The sequence below is a fragment of the Ceratotherium simum genome, chromosome 21 (genome assembly GCF_057802395.1).
Source record: "Ceratotherium simum simum isolate JZ-2026a chromosome 21, ASM5780239v1, whole genome shotgun sequence".
Classification (NCBI taxonomy): domain Eukaryota; kingdom Metazoa; phylum Chordata; class Mammalia; order Perissodactyla; family Rhinocerotidae; genus Ceratotherium; species Ceratotherium simum.
Genome location: NC_141920.1, coordinates 1,915,535 through 1,936,614, shown reverse-complemented (window position 1 = coordinate 1,936,614; position 21,080 = coordinate 1,915,535). Strand labels below are relative to the sequence as shown.

Genomic DNA, 21,080 nt, shown 5'->3' with positions numbered 1-21,080 from the left:
GCGGACCCGCCGCCCATCGCCCGGCCCCACGCCCTGTCGCTCTCCGTGTCGGCCTCAGCCCCGGCCACCGCGCCCCCGAGGCGCCGTGGCCCCCTCGTCCCTCGCTCCGGGGAAGGCGCGCGCCCGCCCGGGGACCCGCTTGGCGGCTGTCAGCCCGCGGCGCGGACCCGGGACACCTTCCGCACATGCGCGCTGGGCAGGCCCTGCGCAGGCGCGGCCGGGGCCGACCTGGGCGGCGAGGTCAGGGGCCGGGGGCGGAGCCGACATCGGAAGTACTCCCCCGCGACCCCGGAAGTGATGTGCCCTTCCGAGAGGGTGAGTCCGGGAGCGGCGCCGGCGGCCTGGAGGGACCGGGGACGGGCGTTGTGTTCCCCGGAGGGGCGGGGGTGCCTGGAGGAGGGGGTGCCCGCGTCCTCCCGGGGCTCCGCCGGGCGCTGCTCTGGGGCCTCGGCGCGACCCGCGCGGTGGCGTCGTGCGCCCGCGGAGCCCCCGGAGCCCTGCGGCGGGCGGCGTGGGCACAGTGCCCGCGCCCCGTGCTGGGCGCTGCCTCGGGGGTGTCTTCGCGATTGTTAGTGTGGACACGTGCACAGAGCAGCGGCGTGTGCGCGCTCTGATCACCACCCCACCGCGCACAGGTGGAGTTCGTTGTGAACGCAGCTCTCAGAGCTGCTGTTGTCCGGCCAGGTCGCTTGTCCGCGGTTGGATTTGCCGAGTGAGACCGGCTTGTTGTCAGTCCGCTCCTGGTGTAGGTTTTCGTGGGCGCGGACACCAGGGACCTTGTCCACATAGGTCCGTGGGTGACGAGGCAGGCGTGTTCTTTAGACCTGGTCGCTAGAGTGTCTTTCGCGAAGGAGAGGGCCCTTCGGACAAGAGGAAGAGGAAAAGAGAAAAGTCTTTTAAATGCAAGTTCGCTCTCAGGCAGATAAGTTTTAGCAAAGAGAGCATATTAATAGTTAAGGAGCAGAAGATCGATTCCTTGAAAATTACCTTTGCCTCGCTTCCCTGGACGGTCGTGGTGTGTGCAGACCTCAGTTTGAAGGTCCTGCTGTAAACACTGGTGCAGCCGTGTGCCAGAGGCCGGAGGACACTGACTTTGGGCAAGGGACTTGTTAACCTCTCTGAGCCTCAGCCTCCACTGCTTTAAAATGGGCATAAAAAAGTAAGGGTCAGGAATCAGGGGGCACTGTAGCAAGAGCTGATTTAAGGAGGGTTTATAAAGGCACTGTGCAAAGGGAGCGTGTGGGGAAACCAGAGTCCGTGCTTTAACCTGGAGCTAGTGACAGTGGAGTTGCTTCTAGCCCTAGACCCAAAGGGTAAGGGGAGGGGGCAGTGTAGACAGGGGTTCCTTGACTGGAGGTGTGACCTTCAGTCCAGGAAACAGAGAGGAGCAGGGAAGTCCATATCCCGCCCTCCTGTTCCTCTCTCCATCTCTGCGGGAGGGCAGGGTAGCCAAGGGTAATCACCCAGGGCAGGCTCTTGAAACAGCAGGATGGAAAGTGGGTCTAGAAAAGCAAACGGAAGATATCCAGCATGCAGCATTACCCCCTCATAGCGTTGTTGTAAGGAATAAATTTAAAATTTTCTGTAGGAGGTTGTTAACCTAAAAATAAAGAGCCAAAATGAGAGGCAGAGAGGCGTTTATTTCCGGATCAAAGACTTGCAAATTCAGGTAGAAACCCAAATAGTGTCCTGATTACAGGAGAGGGGCTCAGTGTTTTCATGGGAAAAAGAAAGGAAGACGAGGTGAGTTGTATTAAGGAAGAGTTCACTGGTGCTGGATGAGCTCAGGCTGGGTTTGTACTTCATAGGTTGCCTGGAGATGCGGTCATCAGGCAGAAGGCTAGACTTGGACTCCATTGATGGGTTATCGATCAGGTCATCGGCAAAGTCCAGTTTCATCGGTCTTACAAACAGGGTGTTCTAGTCTTTACTGGCTTCTTGGGACGTTGGTGGTTTGGTCCAGTTTGGAAGATAAAACAAGACATGTGAGGCAATTCCTCTGAAATGGCTGCTCTGTTTTAATAGGGCTCCGCTCATGTTGTCTTTCACAAAGTTTAGAAGAGGTTCCTGGCAAATAACATCTGTGGAGCCTCCAGGAGCTTAACACTTTGTAGAACAAAGTAACATTGTCTAGAGTGGAGCCCTTGCCATGTAGTGAGCGCCTTTCTGGCATTTTTAAAGCCCCGGCGTTTAATCATAAAGTCTTTCTGACTCTGGACCCTGGGTGTTCTCCGCTGTCTCATCTTTTGTACTCTGCTGGGCCCGGTGAACAGATGCTCCTACGAGGAATTTGAGTTCACTTTTCTGAGTTCCTACTGCACAGTGTAGACCAGAGCCATGAAACAGAACTTTCTGTAATGATGAAAATGTTCTAATCTGTGCTGTCCAATATGGTACCCACTGGCCACTTGTAGCTATGAGCACTTGAAATGTGGCTTGTGTGACTGAGGAACTGAATTTTTACATTTTAAAAAGTTTTAATGATTTAAGTTGATATTATATAATTATATATTATATATGTATTATATCATTTAGTAACTTAAGTTTTACTTAATAACCACATGTGGCTAGTGGTTACCATTTTGCACAGCGCAGGTAGAGCATGGGAAGGAGAATAAAGACCAAATAGCAGTGTGAAACAGTTGAATTTGTTTGCCTGGCAAGCGAGAGCCACGTCACTCAGGTATGTCTTCTGCTGATCTTTCCAAACAGAATTTGAAACGGTGCAAAGGAAGAAGTCCTCCAAATTAGGCAAGATTCAGAGTTCAGGTCTCTGATTGGCTTTGTAATTGATCACCTTCTCTGCACTTGATCTTCTGCAGGTTTTGTGTCCCGAATGCCAGGAAGCCCGGTTCCCATCACAGCCAGGGTGGATGGCATCACTTTCCAGTGGGCTTAGCCGTGGGTGTGCGTCTATTGATGATTGCTGAGTTGGCTTTTTCCCTCTAACAACCTGTTTTCACACTCCATGCCTACCTCTCCCATCTAAAAGCTCTGTGACCTTGCGTGTGTCACTTCACCTCTTTTTGCCTCAGTTTCCTCATCTGGAAAATGGGGGTAATAAAAGTACTTTCTTGAAGGAGTTGTTATGAGGACTGAGTGAATCCTTGAAAAATACTTAGAACAGTATCTTGCCAGGAGTGAGGTAGAGGTCTTAAATGTTTATTGTTAAACGTACTTCTAGGAAACCCACTGGACAAAAAAATGTACTTTTGTAATTGGTGTTACTATAAATGGGATTGTTTTCTTACTTTCATTTTCCAGTTGTTTGCTTCTAGTATATAAGAATACAACTGACTTTTGTATATGGACCTTGAAACCTACAACCTTGCTCTGTTCATCTATTAATTTAATCATCGTTTTATGGATTTCCCTGGGATTTTTCTATGGAAACAATCGTATCTTTTGCTGTTTTACTTCTTCCTTTTTTTTTTTTTTTTTTTTACTCCTTTATTGCAGTGTCTAAAAGACAGTGGTGCACAGAGGTAGTGAACGTGGACATCCTTGCTTTTTTCTTCATCCCGGGGGTGACAGTCAGTCTTTCTCCAGTCAGTGTGATGGAGCGTAGGCCTTTTGTAGATGCCCTTTCTCGGTTTGAAGATGTTCCCTTCCATTCCTAGTTTGTGTGACATTTCATTTTCCTAACCATGAATGGGTGTTGGCTTTTGTCAGATGTGTGTGACTGCCAGTATAAGGGGGTGGGTGGGGTTCTGACTGCCTAGGAGGCCTTGTGTTCCAGGGGTCATCCTACTGGGTCGTGCTTTGTGATCCTTTCTGTACTGCTGGACTCGACTGGACATTATTTTGTTAAGGATTCTTTGCATCTCTATTCATGAGGCATGTTGGGCTGTAATTTTCTGTTTTTGTAATGTCAGGATTTGGAACTCAGGTTTTGCTGGCCTCATACATAATATGAGCTGAGTAGTGATCTCACTTCTGTTTTCGGAAAAAGTTTGTGTAAGGTTGCTGTTATTTCTTCCTTGATTGTTTGATAGAATTTACCAGTAAAACAGTCTGAGTCTGCACTTGTCTTTTGGGGAATGTTCTTTTATAACAAATTCAATTTCTTTAGTAGATACAGGGCTATTTGGATTTTCTGTTTCTTCTTGTGTTTATTTGGTAAGTTGCATTTTCGAGAAATTTGTACATTTCACAGAAGTTGAATTTTTTGGCAAAAAGTTGTTCATGGTGTTCTTTTACCCTTTTAATGTCTGTAGGATTTTATTGATAACCTTTTTAAATTCCTGACATGGGTGATTCGTGTTCTTATTTTCTTGATCAGTCTAACTAGAGGGTTATCAATTCTGTTTATCTTTTCAATGGGCCAGTTTTTTGGCTGTGGTATTTTTTTCCATTGTCTGTCGGTTTTCTATTTCATTTATTTCTGCTCTTTCTTATTTCTTGTCTTCCATATACTTTGCTTTTCTGGTTTCTTGATTTGGAGCCTTATCACTGATCTTAGGTCTTTCTTCTTTACTGACAGCAACCTTTGGAGCTCTGTGGTCCCTCCTCTGCAGCACTTTGGCTGCATCCCATACATTTCGGTATGTTGTACTTTCATTATCATTCAGTTCAAAATATTTTCTAATTTCTCTTTTGATCTCTTCTTTTACCTGTTGGATTACTTAGAAGAGTGTTGTTTCATTTCCGGATATTTGGGGTTGTCCTAGATATTTTATATTTATTGACTTCAATTCTATTGTGGTTAGAGAATACACTCTATTTGAGTTCTTTCCTTTTAAGTTTCTTGAGACTTCTTTATGACTCATGATGTTGTCTATCTCAGTGAATGTTCCACGTGCGCTTGACAGTAATGTACATGCTACAGTTGTTATGTACTGTTCTATAGTTGTCAATAGACCAGTGTTGATAGTATTATCCAGGTTTTCTACGTCTTTACTGTTTTTTTGGGGTGTTTTTGAGGAAGATTGTCCCTGAGCTAACATCTGTTGCCAATGTTCCTCTTTTTTTCTTTTTTCTCCCCAAAGCCCCCAGTATGTAGTTGTAGGTCCTTCTAGTTCTTCTCTGTGGGACACTGCCTCAGCATGGCTTGATGAGCCATGAGTAGGTCCGCACCCAGGATCCGAACCTGCAAACCCCAGGCCACCAAAGCAGAATGCGCCAACTCAACGGCTGTGCCACCAGGCCAGCCCCTGTCTTTACTGTTTTTGACTGTTTTGTTTTTCAGGTACTTGTTTTATCGCTTCCTGAGAGAGTGGTATTAAAATGTGCTTCCATCGTTGTGGAATGGTCTGTTTCTCCCTTTAATTCTGTCAAATTTTGCTTTATGTATTTTGAAGCTCTTTTAGGCTCATGCACATTTTTAATTGTTAGATCTTCCTGATGAACTATTCCTTTTGTCATTATGAAATGTCTTTCTTCCTCTTAGGTAGTGCCCTTTTTCTGGAAGTGTGTTTTATCTGAGTTAACATGTACAGTTAGGTTTAGGCACACCATTTTATTGTTGGTTTTCTGTTCGTCTGTCTTGTTTGTTCTGTTTCCCCTTTTCTTTTGAATTGTTGGAACAGTTTTTAGCATTCCATTTCAGCTACTTGTTAGCTGTTTGGCTGTGTCTCTGTGTGATGTGTTAGCAGTTGCTCTAGAGGTTACAGTACGTGTACCAAACCTTTCACAGTCGGCTTAGAGTTAAGATGTGCCACTTCACAGAGATGTAGAAACCTTGGGATCATGCTGGTCCCTTTAATCCCCTCCCTGTCTGCTTGTTACGTTTTCATGTGTGGTTAAGTCTGCACACATGGAAACCCGCCGGACAATGTTATAAAAGTGAGTTTTTCTTCCTACTGTCATATGTATTTAAAAACTCTTACGAGGAAAAAAAATAGTCTTTTATAAAAATTTACCATTTCTGTTGCTCTCTCTTCCTTCCTAAAGATCTGGGTTTCATCTGGTATCATTTTCCTTCAACCTGAAGAACATTTTTGAGCATTTCTTCTAGAGCAGGTATATTGGTGACAAAGACTCCTCGTTTTCCACCATCCGAGCATGTCTTATTTCGCCTTCCTTCCTGAAGGATATTTTCACTGGGTGTGTAATGCTGGGCAGACGGTTCTTTTCTTTCAGCACTTTAAAAATACTGTTCCAAGATGGCTTAATGCAGTGTGAGATCCTGGAACAGAAAAGAATATTCGTGGGAAAACTGGTGAAATCCGAATGCCATCCGGAGTTTAATTAATAATAACGCACCAATGTTGGTTTCTTAGTTTTGACAAATGTACCTCAGTCACATAAAATGCTAATATTAGGGGAAACTGGGTAAAAGGTATATGGGAATATCTTTCACCTTTTCTGTAAATCTAAAATCGTTCCAAAATAAAGGTTTATTTAAAAAAATACATTTATGGTAAGATACAAGTGGAGGGTGTCCCCATGGTGGGGCAGCCCCATGTGGGGAGGGGAGAGCACCTGTGTGGAGGAGGTGAGGATTTGGTTACTGTGGGAGTTGAGCAAATAAACAGATAAACATATTGAGGATAATGGAAGCAGGATTCTGACAGTCAGAGAATGGAGTTGCAAAGACAGGAAGAGAATTAGACTGAACCTCATGGTGTAGAATTGAAGTTGGACATGTAGGGGTGAACTCAGAGCAGACGCTGCTCTGTAACTAGGGGTGGATGGGTGTAGCAGTGACTACAGAGGTGTCGTCTGTTCCCCAGCCCTGTCCACTGAGGGAATCTGTGAGCAGCAGCACCCCAGTAGCCCTGAGCACGCCCAGCATGCAGATGGGCTTCTAATACCATTTTCTGCTGAAAGGAACCAGCGCTCTTGGAGTAAAGGCTGATTTCAGGGCCAGCCAGAGAAAGTACTGGGTGAGCCTGGAACATTTTGTGCCAGGAAACAGGGAAGTGCTCAAAGATTGATGGGCACAGGTCAACAGGACAGTGAAGCCAGCTCGATGGGCTTCCACTGACCAAACTGGAGACTACTTGAGCATCAAAATAAGTGATAGTAGCAGAGTGTAGCTCATTGAATAGAATAGGAAGCCATGAGGCCATAGAAATGAACAAATGGAAAGTTTACGAGGAACAGGATGTGCGCAGTTTCAGAGCATCTCCCCCGAGGTCCTCACTGACCACACCGGGGAAGGAGCGCCCTGACGGTGGGGCAGGCGGGGACCACCGGGCTGGAGCTTGGAGTGCAGTCAGTAAGGACAAGGAAACCCAGCCCCCGAGGGAGGGGCGAGTGAGGCCACGGGACTTGTGTGAGATTCCTGCCAAAGACGCATCGCCCACGTCTCATGACGAGGGGACGTCACGTCCCAGAAAACGAGGACGTGCAGCAGAACACCTGGGCTGTGACCTTCCAAGGGTCAAGGGCATGAGAGTCAAGGAGAGGCTGAGGGACGTTCCGGGCCTGAGGAGGCTGGAGAGACACGACAGCGGAACGCAGCACGTGATTCTGAACTGGGCCCTTTTGCTGGGGAAGACGCTGTCAGACAGCTGGCCAAACTTGGGAGGGTGTGAGCGTGGTGGTGGTGCGGCGCGGTGGGTGGCCCGGTTTTGGAGGTCACCCCTGGTTCTGTAGGGGATGCCCTGTCCACAGGGAGCACACTGGAGTGTTCCGGGTGTGGGGTCAGGTCGGCAACCTACCCTCAAGTGATTCAGGAAGCAGAAGTTCTTTATGCTGTGCTCCAGCTTTGCTGCGAGTTTGTGATTGTTTCCAAATGAAAAGCAAAACTTTTCAGGGCCTTGCTAAGAGAAAACCTCCCACAAAGAAAGTGTTGCCTCTGCCGGAGGAGTGAGGGGTGTGGATGGGAGGCACACGGGAGGGACTTGTAAGGAAAAGGCAGATTCCGTTTCCTCACCTGCCCTGTTCGGCGCGTGCTGTCTTTATAACTATTTTTTAAACAATATGTGTATATTTATATCCCCTTCTATATATATATAAAAAACTTAAAAATGGGAGGAAAACCTTAATCGTTTCCTTTTAGGTGCACATGTGTGACCACAGAGTAGGGACATCTGGGAGTGGGTGGCTGTTCAGTCTCACAGTGAAGGCAGGGGCTGTCATCTCCTAGAGGGCAGGGTCCGAGGCTCCCTCACGTTCACCCTCTGCACCTGCAAGATGCGGGACAGTCGCAAGCTGTTTGATGAACGAGTAATGGCCTAAACGGCTCTTAATTAGTGAAAAGTAGCTCACACTGAGTCCGCACATGGACTGCTGTTGTGCGGTCGCGTGAATTAACTCTCCCCACCCTCGCAGCCCTGTCCATTTACAGATGAGCAGACTTAGGCAGCACACATGGGTGAAATTTCCTGGGTGGCACTGGGGACAAGGGGCAGAGGTGGCAGGTTGTGTCCAGAGTCTGAGTGCACTCCATATTTAATATTCTCACTGGATTGCAGCTTGACCATTTTAAACTGCACAAGATAACAAAATAGCATGTGAATAAATGGGCATTTCACTTTTAAGTAATTTTGATTTGAGGCTCATTTCCTTTTTAATATTTTCATTTAGCAGATACAAGGATCCTCCACTTTTTGAAAGGTTGCTTTATGCCACTTCGCTTTTATGAAAGACCTGTATCAGTACCTGTTTTCATTAACCGAAAGAAATCCAAAGAGGATTTTTGCTTTTACGAAAAAAGGCAAAAAGCGAAAATAGCGTTTTCGCTTTATGCCATTGTGACTTATGAAAGGTTTCGTAGGGACGCTCCGCTGTCGGATAGCGGGGACACCTGTATTTGATGTTCCATAGAGGACTCCATCCAGTGTGTGGGAGATTTAATGACTTAAATCCTGTGTACACAGATCTGGCCCCCAGGTAGTGAATAGGCTGGTAGGGGCAGATGACCCTTTATAACTCGGGGTCGAAAGTGGTGAGTGACATAAAAAAGTCATATTCCTCAGTTCGTTTATTTGTTTCAAAAACATACATCGGGATTCTACTGTGTGCCAGGCACTTTTCTTTAGTTTCAGTGTGATGTTCAGGTTTAAACCAGGTATCTTATTTTGCCGATTTGACTTTTAGGGAGCCATGATACCTTCGAGGCTTTTCTCAGCAAGATTGCGGGTGCTGTTGGAAGGCATGGGGCGCTGGACTCCATCCGCACGAGTGGTCCTCAGGCCCAGCCGGCTCCTTCCACAGCATGCTTCTCCCAGGCTGCTCTCTGTCGGCTGTGCAGACTGCACCAAGCATCAGGAACCCCCCAGAAAGAAACTGCTCTCTGAGAAGAAACTGGTGAGACTTGTAAACTTGAAGGAACTGCCTGCAGTTCTCTCTCAGAAGGCAGAGGGCGCTGTTTTGAGTTCTCATTATCATCTTCGTTTATCCTGATTGTGTTACTGAGGGGACACATGTAGCATCTTGAAGATGAGGACATGAGATGAAGGCCTGTGTGTGCCTAATCTGTGCTGTCGTAAAAACTGCCACAAACCAGGGACGGTGCCCAGGGTGCTCCAGAAGTGTCGACCATGTTCTTTCCCTTCAGCCAGGAGGGGTGTGTGGGTGCTTGCTTACCATTAGCCTGTGTATCTGACGTACGTAGTACGTACATTCTTAAGTATGTGTGAACATTTCTTAGTTTAAAACATCGGAGGGGGAAATAGACCTTTAATTTTACAGGTGTTTAAGCCTTACAAGTTTTTTTTTTTCTGTTTACCAAAACCTTCTATTTAAAATATGAATGATCTTTAATTAAATTCAAAAAAATACATGTTTATGACGCACTTCATTTTCTCCCAAATGGGGGCTCCAGATAAACATTGTTCGGGCAAACAGTAATTCCTGTGGAAAAATTACTTTGGCAGTCGGTGTGTGTACTCAAATGTCTCAAGTTTTCACATGGTTTTGTCTCTTCCCCAGAATGTGAAAATTGAATCTAAGTTTTATCTTCCATACAGTGCTCATCAGTTGTGCTTTTTTCCATCAAGTTGATTTTGATTATGTTGGCATTTGGTGAAATTATACATTGAGTTTTTGAAATAGTAATTCATGATTTTTCCATGTGGTGGTGCCAAAGAATCTTAAAATATTTGTGTCTTTCCTTAAAAAAAAAAATCTGCTTAGGGAGTAGTGGATGGAAATGCAGATGTCGTGGTCCCCAGCAGAGAGCCTGCATGGACAGCCACGTCTGTCTGCGCACGTGTGCCGGAAGCAGGCGGGCTCCTCAGGACAACTTGGCCGGGGTGGCATCCCAGTGCCGCCCCCTAGCCCCAGCGATAGCTGGACTTCGTGTAGTAGGAGCTAATATTTATGAAACGTTAACCTAGTTGATTTAATTCTTTAGCTAGATTGCACCTCCCTTAGGCACCTGGAGAAAAACCTTCTCTGAGATAAGGGACTCTATTTGCATCACTCCATTTAAAATATAAGCCCTGGGCCGGCCCCGTGGCTTAGCGGTTAAGTGCGAGCGCTCCGCTGCTGGCGGCCCGGGTTCGGATCCCGGGCGCCGCCTGACGCACCGTTTCTCCGGCCATGCTGATGCCGCGTCCCACATACAGCAACTAGAAGGATGTGCAGCTATGCCATACAACTATCTACTGGGGCTCTGGGGGAAAAAATAAATAAATAAAATTATTTAAAAAAAAAAAAAAATATATATATATATATATATATGGGCCCTATTCAGTCAGGCTGCAGAAAACGTCCTTTCTTCACGGTTGGAATCTGATAATCGACCATGGAGTCTAACTCTCACATTCATTCTTGCATCCTAAGGAACTAGAACTTTCTCTAGTATTAAGGGAAAGTTATTTATTGGTCCCTGTTATTTATTTCAATAACATGTTTCTATTTGATAAAACCTGGAAGGATGCATTATTTAAGGAGTATTGTCTAAACCACCCTTGTTTTTTTTAGGTTGAATTTGTTGTCGAGTATATATTCCACACTGACCACTTCTTACATCTGCATAGTTGATTTACGTTCGCCTACAAATAGTAGTGACTTGTGGGAACTGTTTCTTATATTTTGCATTTTAGGAGAGATTCGTGATATTAATATCACTGACTTCTAATTTTAAAGCCTGTCATAGACAGAAAAGTACATTTCAATGGCTGCTTCGTCCTTGAAGGGACTGCAGGGTTAATAATGACCCGGGACATGCTGTGCTCTCTGCAGAAAAGGCATTTTGTGGACCATCGCCGAGTGCTTGTCCGCGGGGGACGTGGAGGTGACGGAGTGAGCTGCTTCCACAGCGAGCCCCGGAAGGAGTTTGGAGGCCCTGATGGTGGTGACGGAGGCAACGGCGGCCATGTCATCCTGAGAGGCATGTACCCTGAGGGGAGCTCGGGGGACATCGCTGTGTCCACATGTCTTTGGGGCAGAAAGTTTCCACCTTTTTATCCTAATGGGAGTTTGAATTCAAAAATTGATGTATGGACATCATTTTTATTAAATTATGTGGATATTCACGTTTAAATCATGTACCAAAACCCAACTTTGATAGTGTTTTTTCTTTAAATTTCAGGAACACAAAGATAGTGAGTATCAGAGAATCTAACATAGCGCAGTATGTCCAAGGATACAGTTAGGTGACCATCCCAGTAAGTGCTGAATGGGTGTTGATTACTGTCAGCACACATTGAGCACAAATGCTTAGTGAACTGGTAAACTTAGTGAACATTCACAACATAATAAAGTGGCTATTTTTAAATTGATGGGTAATTCTGAATTTTTCAGAATAAGATTTTAGCTTTTTAAAAAATCACGTTGGGGCCAGCCCCGTGGCTTAGCGGTTAAGTGCATGCGCTCCGTTGCTGGCAGCCTGGGTTTGGATCCCGGGCGCGCACTGACGCACCGCTTCTCCGGCCATGCTGAGGCCGCGTCCCACGTACAGCGACTAGAAGGATGCACAACTATGACATACAGCTATCTACTGGGGCTTTGGGGGAAATAAAAGGAGGAGGATTGGCAATCAATGTTAGCTCAGAGCCAGTCTTCCTCAGCAAAAAGAGGAGGATTAGCACCAGTGTTCGCTCAGGGCTGATCTTCCTCACCAAAAAAAAAAAAAAAAAAATCGTGTTGATAGTTTAGTAACTTCTGCAACTTCATTCCGTGTTTCCATATGCATTCTTAACGTTCTTAAACTGAACAAAAGAAAGCTAACAATATGCAGATGATTCTGTTTTTAACGCAAGGGAGGGTGAAGTTGCTTGCTCTTGCCCTTAGTTGACCAGCAAGTCAAGTCACTGTCGTCAGTCCTGTCGCGGTATCAGGGTTTTGGCGGAGAAGACGGTGGCAGGAAAAACTGCTTTGGGCAAAATGGCGCTCTCCTCTACGTCCGGGTAAGTCGAGGCTGCAGAGCCCGCACTGTTCCCGTTTCTAGAGCATCAGGCTCCTCAGGTTCCATGGTGTGGTCCAGAGGGGCCTCCTTGGCGTGAAACGTACAGCTGTCCTCCACAAAGCAAACCCCCGGACAGGGCTTTGTACTCATTTTACACCAAGTGCGTGGGTGACCTGTCCAAAAAGTCACAAAATAATTATATCTTAAGAAGAGAGGGCCGGCCCCGTGGCTTAGCGGTTAAGTGTGCACCCTCTGCTAGCGGCCCGGGTTCGGATCCTGGGTGCGCACCGACGCACCGCTTGTCCGGCCACGCTGAGGCCGCGTCCCACATACAGCAACTAGAAGGATGTGCAACTATGACATACAACTATCTACTGGGGCTTTGGGGAGAAAAAGGAGGAGGATTGGCAATAGATGTTAGCTCAGAGCCGGTCTTCCTCAGCAAAAAGAGGAGGATTAGCATGGATATTAGCTCAGGGCTGATCTTACACACACACACACACACACACACACACTATAATAAGAAGAGGGAACCCTCTTACACACACACACACACACACACACACACACACTATAATAAGAAGAGGGAACCCACAGGGTCCACTCTTCCTCTCATCTCTGGTCCCTGAGCCGCCCTCTGTACTGACCCTCTTGGGGCATCTCCTCTATGAGTGGAGAGTTTAATCTTCTCAGATTGTCTCAGCATTTTCTGGATGCTTCAGTTTGCCCTGATGGTTTAGAAACGCTATTTGAAAAAACCACTTAGGCAGTTTGCAGGAAGTGTAACCAGCCCCATAGAATCCCTTTGAGAGTTGGGACCTTTTTCTGCTCCTTTGGAGTTCCGTGAAGTGGGGAACTTAGCTGTGCCCCCTCTCCTCTCCCATGCCCCCCCTCCAAAATTGGATAAATACGCTAGGCCCAGTCTGCTCTCCTCATGTGATCTCTGTGGCTCTATAAATGCTTTATTATTTTTCAGGTCCCCCTGGGCACTTTGGTGAAGGAGGGGAATGAAGTCGTGGCTGACCTGTCGCGCCCGGGTGATGAGTACATCGCCGCTCTGGGGGGAGCGGGAGGGAAGGGCAACCGCTTTTTCCTGGCCAACGATAACCGCGCCCCCGTGACGTGTACCCCCGGGCAGCCTGGGCAGGAGCGAGTCCTCTTCCTGGAGCTCAAGACAGTGGCCCACGCCGGGATGGTGGGTGTCACCTGAAGCCCCAGGCTGGAGGAGGTGGCATTTTACACACCTAATGGTAGAAAAATCTGCCCCTGGTGGTAGAACATGGCACAGGCCTAGAGGAGAGTGACAGCTTGGCAGCTCACCTTTTTCCCATCAGGGTCCTGTTGACTCTCAGGAGCCTGTGCTCTCACCTGTCATTGATTCCCCATCCTGAAACTCTCCCCTGGTCTTGGTCAGTTACAGACTCTGAGATGGTGATAGAGGGTCTTGTCCTTTCTTCCAGGTGGGATTCCCCAACTCGGGGAAGTCCTCTCTTCTCCGGGCTATTTCAAATGCGAAACCCACCGTGGCTTCCTACCCGTTCACTACCTTAAACCCCCACATTGGGATTGTTCACTATGAAGACCACCAACAGATAGCAGGTAGAACTTCCAGAATTCTCTCAAAAGGTTTGGTTTAGATGATGTAATGCAGAACATTAGTTATGTAACTCTCAAATGTAGCTTCCCGTCTCAGATGTAGCATTGTTTTTCCTAATTTAAGCCATTGTAGTTTTCTATCAAAATTAGGCGTTAGATTTGGTTCCCATCCCATTCCCCAGGCATCTGTTACCAATAGTTCAGGAATTTGAGTTTAAATTTCAAACCTGAGGAAATTACTCCTTGTCCCGGTCTCTATTCCTCTCTTTCATCTATGGGGAACTCACCAGCATCAGTCGTCTAGACAGCATGTGATTTTAAAGCTTTCCCTGTACCATTTTGAGAGAAGAAAACTTTTTTCCAGAAGATAATGTACCCATTAAAAATAGTAAGCCTGCTGGTAATGTTATTTGTATAGCACTTTATATTACAAAGTACTCTATAATCATTTCTATTGGTAATCACGTTATTAATAGATTACAGGAAGCCACTTTCCCCTTTTTGAATCATTTTTGAATCCAGAAAGACTGGAATATGTTAAATATTCCTTATTAGATCCATCATCATGCCTGTCCCCCACATATTGCAAAGCATTTTGCAAAACTGAAAGCTGGGGAGCCTCGGGTGGCCATTGGCCTGAGGAGTGACTGGACAGTAAATTGAATGACTTCAGTTCCAAGACATTCCTTGAAGGCAGGTCTTGGAACCCAGGAAATCAGGCCGAGAGGTAGCCCAGGTCCCCCTCCCACGCCTCTGCTCTGTCTTCTGCAGTGGCCGACATCCCGGGCCTCGTCCGAGGCGCACACCAGAACAGGGGCCTGGGGTGTGCCTTCCTCAGGCACATCGAGCGCTGCTGCTTCCTCTTGTTTGTGGTGGATCTTTCGGTGCCAGAGCCATGGACTCAGGTTGAGGATCTGAAATATGAGCTGGAGAAATATGAAGAAGGCCTGTCTGCGAGGCCCCATGCAATTGTCGCAAATAAGATAGATCTCCCTCAGGCGAGAGCCCGTCTGCCTGAGCTGCAGGCTCGCCTGGGCCAGAAGGCCATCGCCCTGTCGGCGGTGACGGGGGAGAACCTGGAGGAGCTGCTGCTGCACCTGAAGGACCTCCACGATGACCACGTGGCCACCGAGCTGGCACGCGGCCGCCAGCCGCTCAGGTGGTAGCGGTGGGGCTGCCGCACAGGGAAGACCTGACTCAGTGTCGCCAGCTCGGGATGGAGACGAGAAGGCAGCTTATACGGAACTAGAGGTGTTCGTGCGTCTGCCCTCCTCAGTCAGCTTGGGGCTCCCCATCTAATGCCCCCCCAGCCCTCGGCCTGGGACCTCTCTGGTGGTGGACACTCGTGCCGCCTGGCAGTCTGCTCCCCAGTGCTGCCCGCACCCGGCATCGTGCTGACTGATAGACGAGATGGGCTCGTCTGTGTTGATTAGCACCCCTGTAAGCAGGGCCCACGCTGCTGGCTGACGCTATCAGATGCCATGGAGCGTGCACAGAGCAGCACGGCGGGCCGGTGCCCGAGGCGCACGTTCGGGCTTCTCAGCACTGACCCACACATGTCAGTGGCTGTCACGGGGGTCGACCTCTGATTCCACAGCTGTCTACACGCCCTGCAGAGCGGAGGTTTCTGCAGGGATGTGCTCTGTGCTGCAGGGGGGCGAGGGGACTGGAAGCCTTTGCAGGCGCCACGAGGCGGGAGGGTGCAGGTGCAGAGCTCTTCTCAAAGGCTGCCGTCTGAGGAAAGCAACAAGGACGACGCCTCCCTGTTGTTCCCAGACGCTGCACTGTGCTCTATGGGGGCTGAATGCCAAAAAGAATCGAGGCGTTCGCTGCACGACTGAATGCACCCAATATCCGACCCAGGGACTCGCGGCTCCTGACTCAAGTCGGTGCGTGCAAGCGAGTTATTAACTAAGGGTGGTGGGGGCCTGGCGAGTCGTCAGCGCTGTCCCCCCCCAGGTGGCCAGGGTGTGGTGAGAAAGTGGCAGGCAACATCCACCTGGGATGTGGGGCTGGATTTCCACTCATCTCTTACTGGGCATCTGAGAGAACGCTGGCCCTGGGCCAGGCCGGTGCTAGCATGACCAGACCGTTGGTGGTTAGTTCAGAGAACCCTGGGGGGCCGACTGCAGCGTTCTTCCAGGAGGGATGGTGGCCAAGAGGCTGCTGTGCACAGAGAGCGACCTCTTTCCTGTCACGTGGCTCAAGCCTTTGCATTCAGTGTTGATTGGGAGCCACACCCACACCCCCAGTGTCCAGTGACTGCAGGTGGCCCCGGTGAGGGCAGCTCAGCTGCTGCCAACCGGCTTGTCCAGCAAAATGCTCTAGAACTTTCCTCTCCCCCAAATAAAGTCTGATGCTTCTGACATGTCCCTGAGGGCCCTTAGGGATGAAGTGGTCATCGGGAGAAGGGCCCTTGGCCCTTTGCAGATTAGCCATGGGGTCACCGGGGGGCCTGGCTGCTGGTGCGCTTGGCTGGGTGTCTTCTCTGCACACGGGGGCTGGGCACCCCTCGAATAAGAAGCCGGCGCCTGAGCTTTCAGGAGCAATTCAGTTTTGATCTGACTCCAAACTGCAGCTAGAACAAGAGTCCTTTCCGAGAAGCTTTATTTTAATGTCTTATAATTTAAGAGGTCCTTGTGTTCTGGAAACCAGACATGGTTTTGCATCCATTTTCTCTCTCTCTCAGGCCGCCACACGGGATTTGTAGAGTAACCCCAGGCCTGAGTGGCATTCATTATCCATAGTCTTTCATCTTGGTCACATGGCACTCTGTGGAGGGCGGACACTCAAGATGCCTCCCTGGGGCTGACCCGTCAGGGAATGTCGTGGGATGGCAAGAGAGCCCTGGCGGCCAGGGTCTCTGTCCTGGTCTCGCCTGTGCCCCTAGGAGCCTCAGGACCTGACCTAGAGAAGGCTCCCGATTAATTGTTGTGGAATGAACGAGTGAGTGGTGGCTGACGTTAGGTGCATTTAGGTTTCTTTTAGTTTGAAAATGTTTCTAAAAGGCAAGTGGTGAGTGCTCAGACTCACGCCGAGAGACAGCAGTCCCCGTCGCACCTCCCTCAAATCCCCGCCAAGGCCGGAGCCGCCCCTTCCAGCCGTGTCCTCGAGAACTAATCTGCTCTGAAAGCTCTGCAGCTGTTTTGGGGCACCACCTGTTGTCGTCCGCCCTGTGGACAGGGACTTGGCTTCCTCACGTCACGTTCCCTGCTGCTGCCCCCCGTGGCCACCCCACGTGATCTAGGATCGGTATTGGGCTGTGGAGCATGCACCATGGGGCAAGACGCACAACTGTCCCTGCCTAGCCCTTGTTTTCCAGGGAGCTGCCATCCGCCTGTTTTTACTGGCCTCATTTTCTGTCTGGATATTGTTTCTGTCCCTCCCTCATTGGTTCCGTCTCCCACACACTCCTGCGAGCCAGCTTCCCTTCTCCCTGGAGATTCCCTCTCCAGTGTCCTCCGGCCTCATGTTCCCATGTGGACGGTGGGCTCAGTGCCCTGCAGGGACTCCTGCCTCGGGTGCGGACTGCCCCACCTTGGCTCCTCTCCCCTCTGCCTTTACTCCTCTTGTTGATAGAGTCACCCTCCAGAGGCTCTCTGAGCATCTGCCTCAAGCTGTTACCTGGCTACTCACAGCCTTTCTGGGAGCATGTCTGAAGATGGGAGGCCCAAGCTTCAGGGTGCGGAATTTCCTGAATTCCCAGTTGTCAGCCCTAAGGCCTAGCATCCCCAGTTCCAAAGCTCCCATGTCTGCTTGCTCCAGAGAACAAACCTCCAGGCTCCTGCAGGGCTCCTGAGGGTGCAGGAGGGGACGGGTGCTGCGCCGTCCTGCCCTCGGCCCGCCCTGCCGGCCTCTGTGGAAGTCCTGTCTGCCCTCCCTTGTCTTTGTAGAGGCTCTTCCCTTCCTTGGGTCTTCGGGTAGGAGCAGGTGGCCGCTCACCTGTTTTCAGAGGGAGAAGGTCGTGCTCATCTCCGGACCAGAAACCCAATTCGGAAACCACGTGTGAGCACGTGAGCACATACAAACCTGGACAACCCAGTTGTATCATCGCAGATGGCCACAGCTCTGTACCGCCTGTCCTGTGAGAGGTGGGTCTGTCCCCGCCTTCAGCCTGGGCTGGCCTGTGACCTGTAGGATGCCAGGAAGGGACCACATGGCCCCCAGTGAGGCCTCAGAGCCTTGCAGCTTCCCTCTGCCCTCTCGGACCTTGCCAGCACCCAGCATGTGACCAAGCCCAGGCTGGCCTGCTGGCGAGTGACAGGCCCATTGAGGCAAAAACGAGCTGTCCGCTGCCCACCCACAGGATCTGGGTGACACAGTGGTTGCTTCAAACCAGCTGTGTGGAGTGGCTTGGGCTGGAGTTTGCATTGTTATGCAGCTTAGGTGCGGACCGAGCCGTAGCCTGGAGCATCTCCATCCAGGTTCCTGGAGACACTGATCTCTCGGGGTGGCCTGGTCAGGTCTGGACCCGCTGGCACCCCTGGCTCAGCCATCTCTGGACTTGATGGCCGTGGGCTCCTTGGCAGGCAGCCCTGGTGGTGTAGGACCTGGGGGCACACCCTGTGAGCCTGCAGCCCTCGAGTCCTCTTCAAAAGCCCAGCTCCGTCTCGGGAAAGGGCAGGTGGTGCTGTGGAAGGAGTTAGGGTGTCCAATTTAAGTTTTATCAAATCTGTGTTAGTCTGCTCAGGCTACCAGAACAAAGTTCCATAAACCGGGGGCTTAAAACAACAGAACTTGATTCTCTCGCAGCTCTGGAGGCTGGAAGTCCAACATTGAGGTGTCAGCAGGGCCTCCCTCCCTCTGAGGCCTTTGGATGGGATCCTTCCTGCCTCTTGCAGCTTCTGGTGGCCCCAGGCGTCGCCCACATCACTCCAGTCTCTGCCTGTTGTCACATGGTGTTTCTGTGTCCTCTCATGAGGGCACCAGTCATTGGATTTAGGGCCCACCCTAAACCCAGGATGACCTCATTTTGAGATCTTTAATTAATTCCATTCACAAAGACGTTATTTCTAAATGTCGTATTCTGAGGTTCCAGTGGATGTGAATTTTGGGGGGACGCTATTCAAATCAGTGCAGCACCGGTTTTCATTTTGATGTTGTGTATACTTTATAATGTGCCCAGGTCCCTTCATCATCGCCACATGACAGACCATGTGGCGTGATCCCTGTACATCGTGGATCCTTCCTGCACCCTCTCTGGGCCACCCTCTCCCTGGGAGCGACTCACCCGCCCACTCCTGCTGCCTTCCCTCTCCCTCCCTCTGCTCCAGCTGTTTCTTGGCCACACTAAGGGCACCTTCAGACTCTAGGCTTTTGCGCTACTGCTCCCTGTGACCCAGATGCACCTCCCCAGATACCCCATGAGACGCATTCCAAGTGGGGAGGTCTCACTGACCACCTGATCAAAGACAGTCCCACCCACTTGGGGCCCGCCCTAGGCCTTGCCAGCCCTGTCACAGCTCACATGGCCACCTGGCATGTATCACCTCCTGCCCCCACGCAGCACCTCATCTGCCTGGACTGTGTCCCAGGGCCAGGACAGCACCAGCACCCGGAGGCCTGAGGACATATATGCTGGGTAGATAGTAGTTCAGATAAATACACGTACGTATGTTGGAGTACATGCGGAAATGTTCACTAATGGGACACAATCAAAGACCCCTCAGTGGAGAGCCCTGCCCGGTGATGGAAAGGAGCAGACTGCTGAGACCAGCGCTCAGTGTCACATGCTGTGATTCCCTCAGATGGTGTTCTTGAGACAAGTGTGGAGATGGAGAAGAGGTCGGTGGTGGGGAGGTGGCTGTGGCCCTAATGGGCAGCATAAGGGGTCCTTGTGAGGGGAATGTTCTGTGTCTTGACTGTGGTCGCGTGAATCTACACGTGATGAAATCTCATAGAACTTAGTGATTAATGGGTAATGAATTTCAGTTTGAGAGGGTGACGTTCTGGAGATGATGGTGGTGATGGGTGCACAACATTGTGAATGTGCTTAATGCCACTGGACTGTGCACTTAAAAATGGTTAAAAGCGGGGCCAGCCCCGTGGCTTAGCGGTTAAGTGCACGCGCTCTGCTGCTGGTGGCCCAGGTTCAGATCCCAGGCGCGCACTGACGCACCGCTTCTCTGGCCGTGCTGAGGCCGCGTCCCACATACAGCAACTAGAAGGATGTGCAGCTATGACATATAACTATCTAGTGGGGCCTTGGGGGAAAATAAATAAATAAATAAAATTATTTTTAAAAATGGTTAAAAGGGTAAATTTTGTGTACATTTGACACAATAAAAAAATTAATAGAACTAAGCACACATACTCGCACATACAGACGTACATACGTGTGCACACACACACACGAGTGCAGGTGAGAGGTCCAAGGACTGCACCAAGGTCAACATTTTGGCGTGATCCTGCACGGCGGTTCTGCAACATGTGCCCATTGGGAACACCGGGTGATGGGCACATGAGGTCTCTGTTATTTCTTACAACTGCACGTGAACCCACAACAATCTCAGAAGGAAAAGGAAAACAGACACTGGCAAGGCCACTGCTCTCTGACAAGCTCCACAGAGACCAAGGGGACAGGCTGGCATCATCCCCTTTGTGTCCCCAAAACTATCCCCATGCCTGGCACTCTTGATAGATGTTATTGAAAGAATACACACATGCGGTTAGATGAACACATAAATGAATCAGTTTGCAGCCCACTTCCTGGAACCCCACGATGTCCCATCCGTTGGCACCCCGAGGGTAAATGAGCCCCCTCAGGGGGTACTCGAGTGTGCCGGCACTGTCTGCCATTGATGTTATTCACATTCTCCTTCTCGTTGCTGGGCTGGCTCTGGTGGTCAGCCCAGCCCAAGGCCTCTTCTGAAACGGGCCACACTGGTGTTTCAGGAAGACCAAACTGGGCAGAGGGGACCGTCATGCCACCCAGCCCAGGGCACACAGGGCCACTCAGGCTAGGGGGAATCTGGGTGACCTTGCTGCCACTCGCACCTGGAGACCCCGCGGTCCACAGGCTCCCGAACTTGTGGGTGCCAGGGATGGGGCATCTGGGTGGTCTCGTTCTGTCTTGGAATCCTTCAGTTCCTTAGAGAAAGAGTCTTTCTTTGCAAAAGAATCCATGGGCACCAGGTGGATCGATATTTTCTGCAGCACCAGGAAATCATGCTGATTTCTGCCGTGGCCTGGGGGCCAGGATTTCTGCCTTGGCCCTGGTCCAGGCAGGTCGCCCAGCCCA

The 21,080-nt window shown here is 49.7% G+C and overlaps 1 protein-coding gene across 4 annotated transcripts; it reads left to right on the top strand.

The window, feature by feature from the left end:
* Positions 1-297: 297 nt before the first annotated feature.
* On the top strand, positions 298-20,085 carry MTG2 (mitochondrial ribosome associated GTPase 2). Of its 4 annotated transcripts, XM_087445031.1 has the most exons (8): positions 463-5,784; positions 5,893-5,961; positions 8,989-9,198; positions 11,080-11,227; positions 12,130-12,245; positions 13,221-13,439; positions 13,705-13,843; positions 14,612-20,085. In XM_087445031.1, the coding sequence occupies exons 3-8, from the start codon at positions 8,995-8,997 to the stop codon at positions 15,004-15,006; spliced, it is 1,221 nt and encodes a 406-aa protein (XP_087301157.1). In that variant the 5' UTR covers positions 463-5,784; positions 5,893-5,961; positions 8,989-8,994; the 3' UTR covers positions 15,007-20,085. The 4 variants fall into 4 exon arrangements, with proteins under 4 accessions (XP_087301156.1, XP_087301157.1, XP_087301158.1 ...); XM_087445030.1 differs by lacking the exons at positions 463-5,784; positions 5,893-5,961 and adding an exon at positions 298-315; XM_087445032.1 differs by lacking the exon at positions 5,893-5,961 and having other exon boundaries at positions 463-1,159.
* Positions 20,086-21,080: the final 995 nt, after the last annotated feature.

Coding starts and splice junctions, on each gene's coding strand:
- MTG2 (XM_087445030.1), top strand. Junction 12,246..13,220: donor GCGCTCTCCTCTACGTCCGG/GTAAGTCGAGGC, acceptor ATTATTTTTCAG/GTCCCCCTGGGCACTTTGGT. Junction 13,844..14,611: donor AGACCACCAACAGATAGCAG/GTAGAACTTCCA, acceptor TGTCTTCTGCAG/TGGCCGACATCCCGGGCCTC.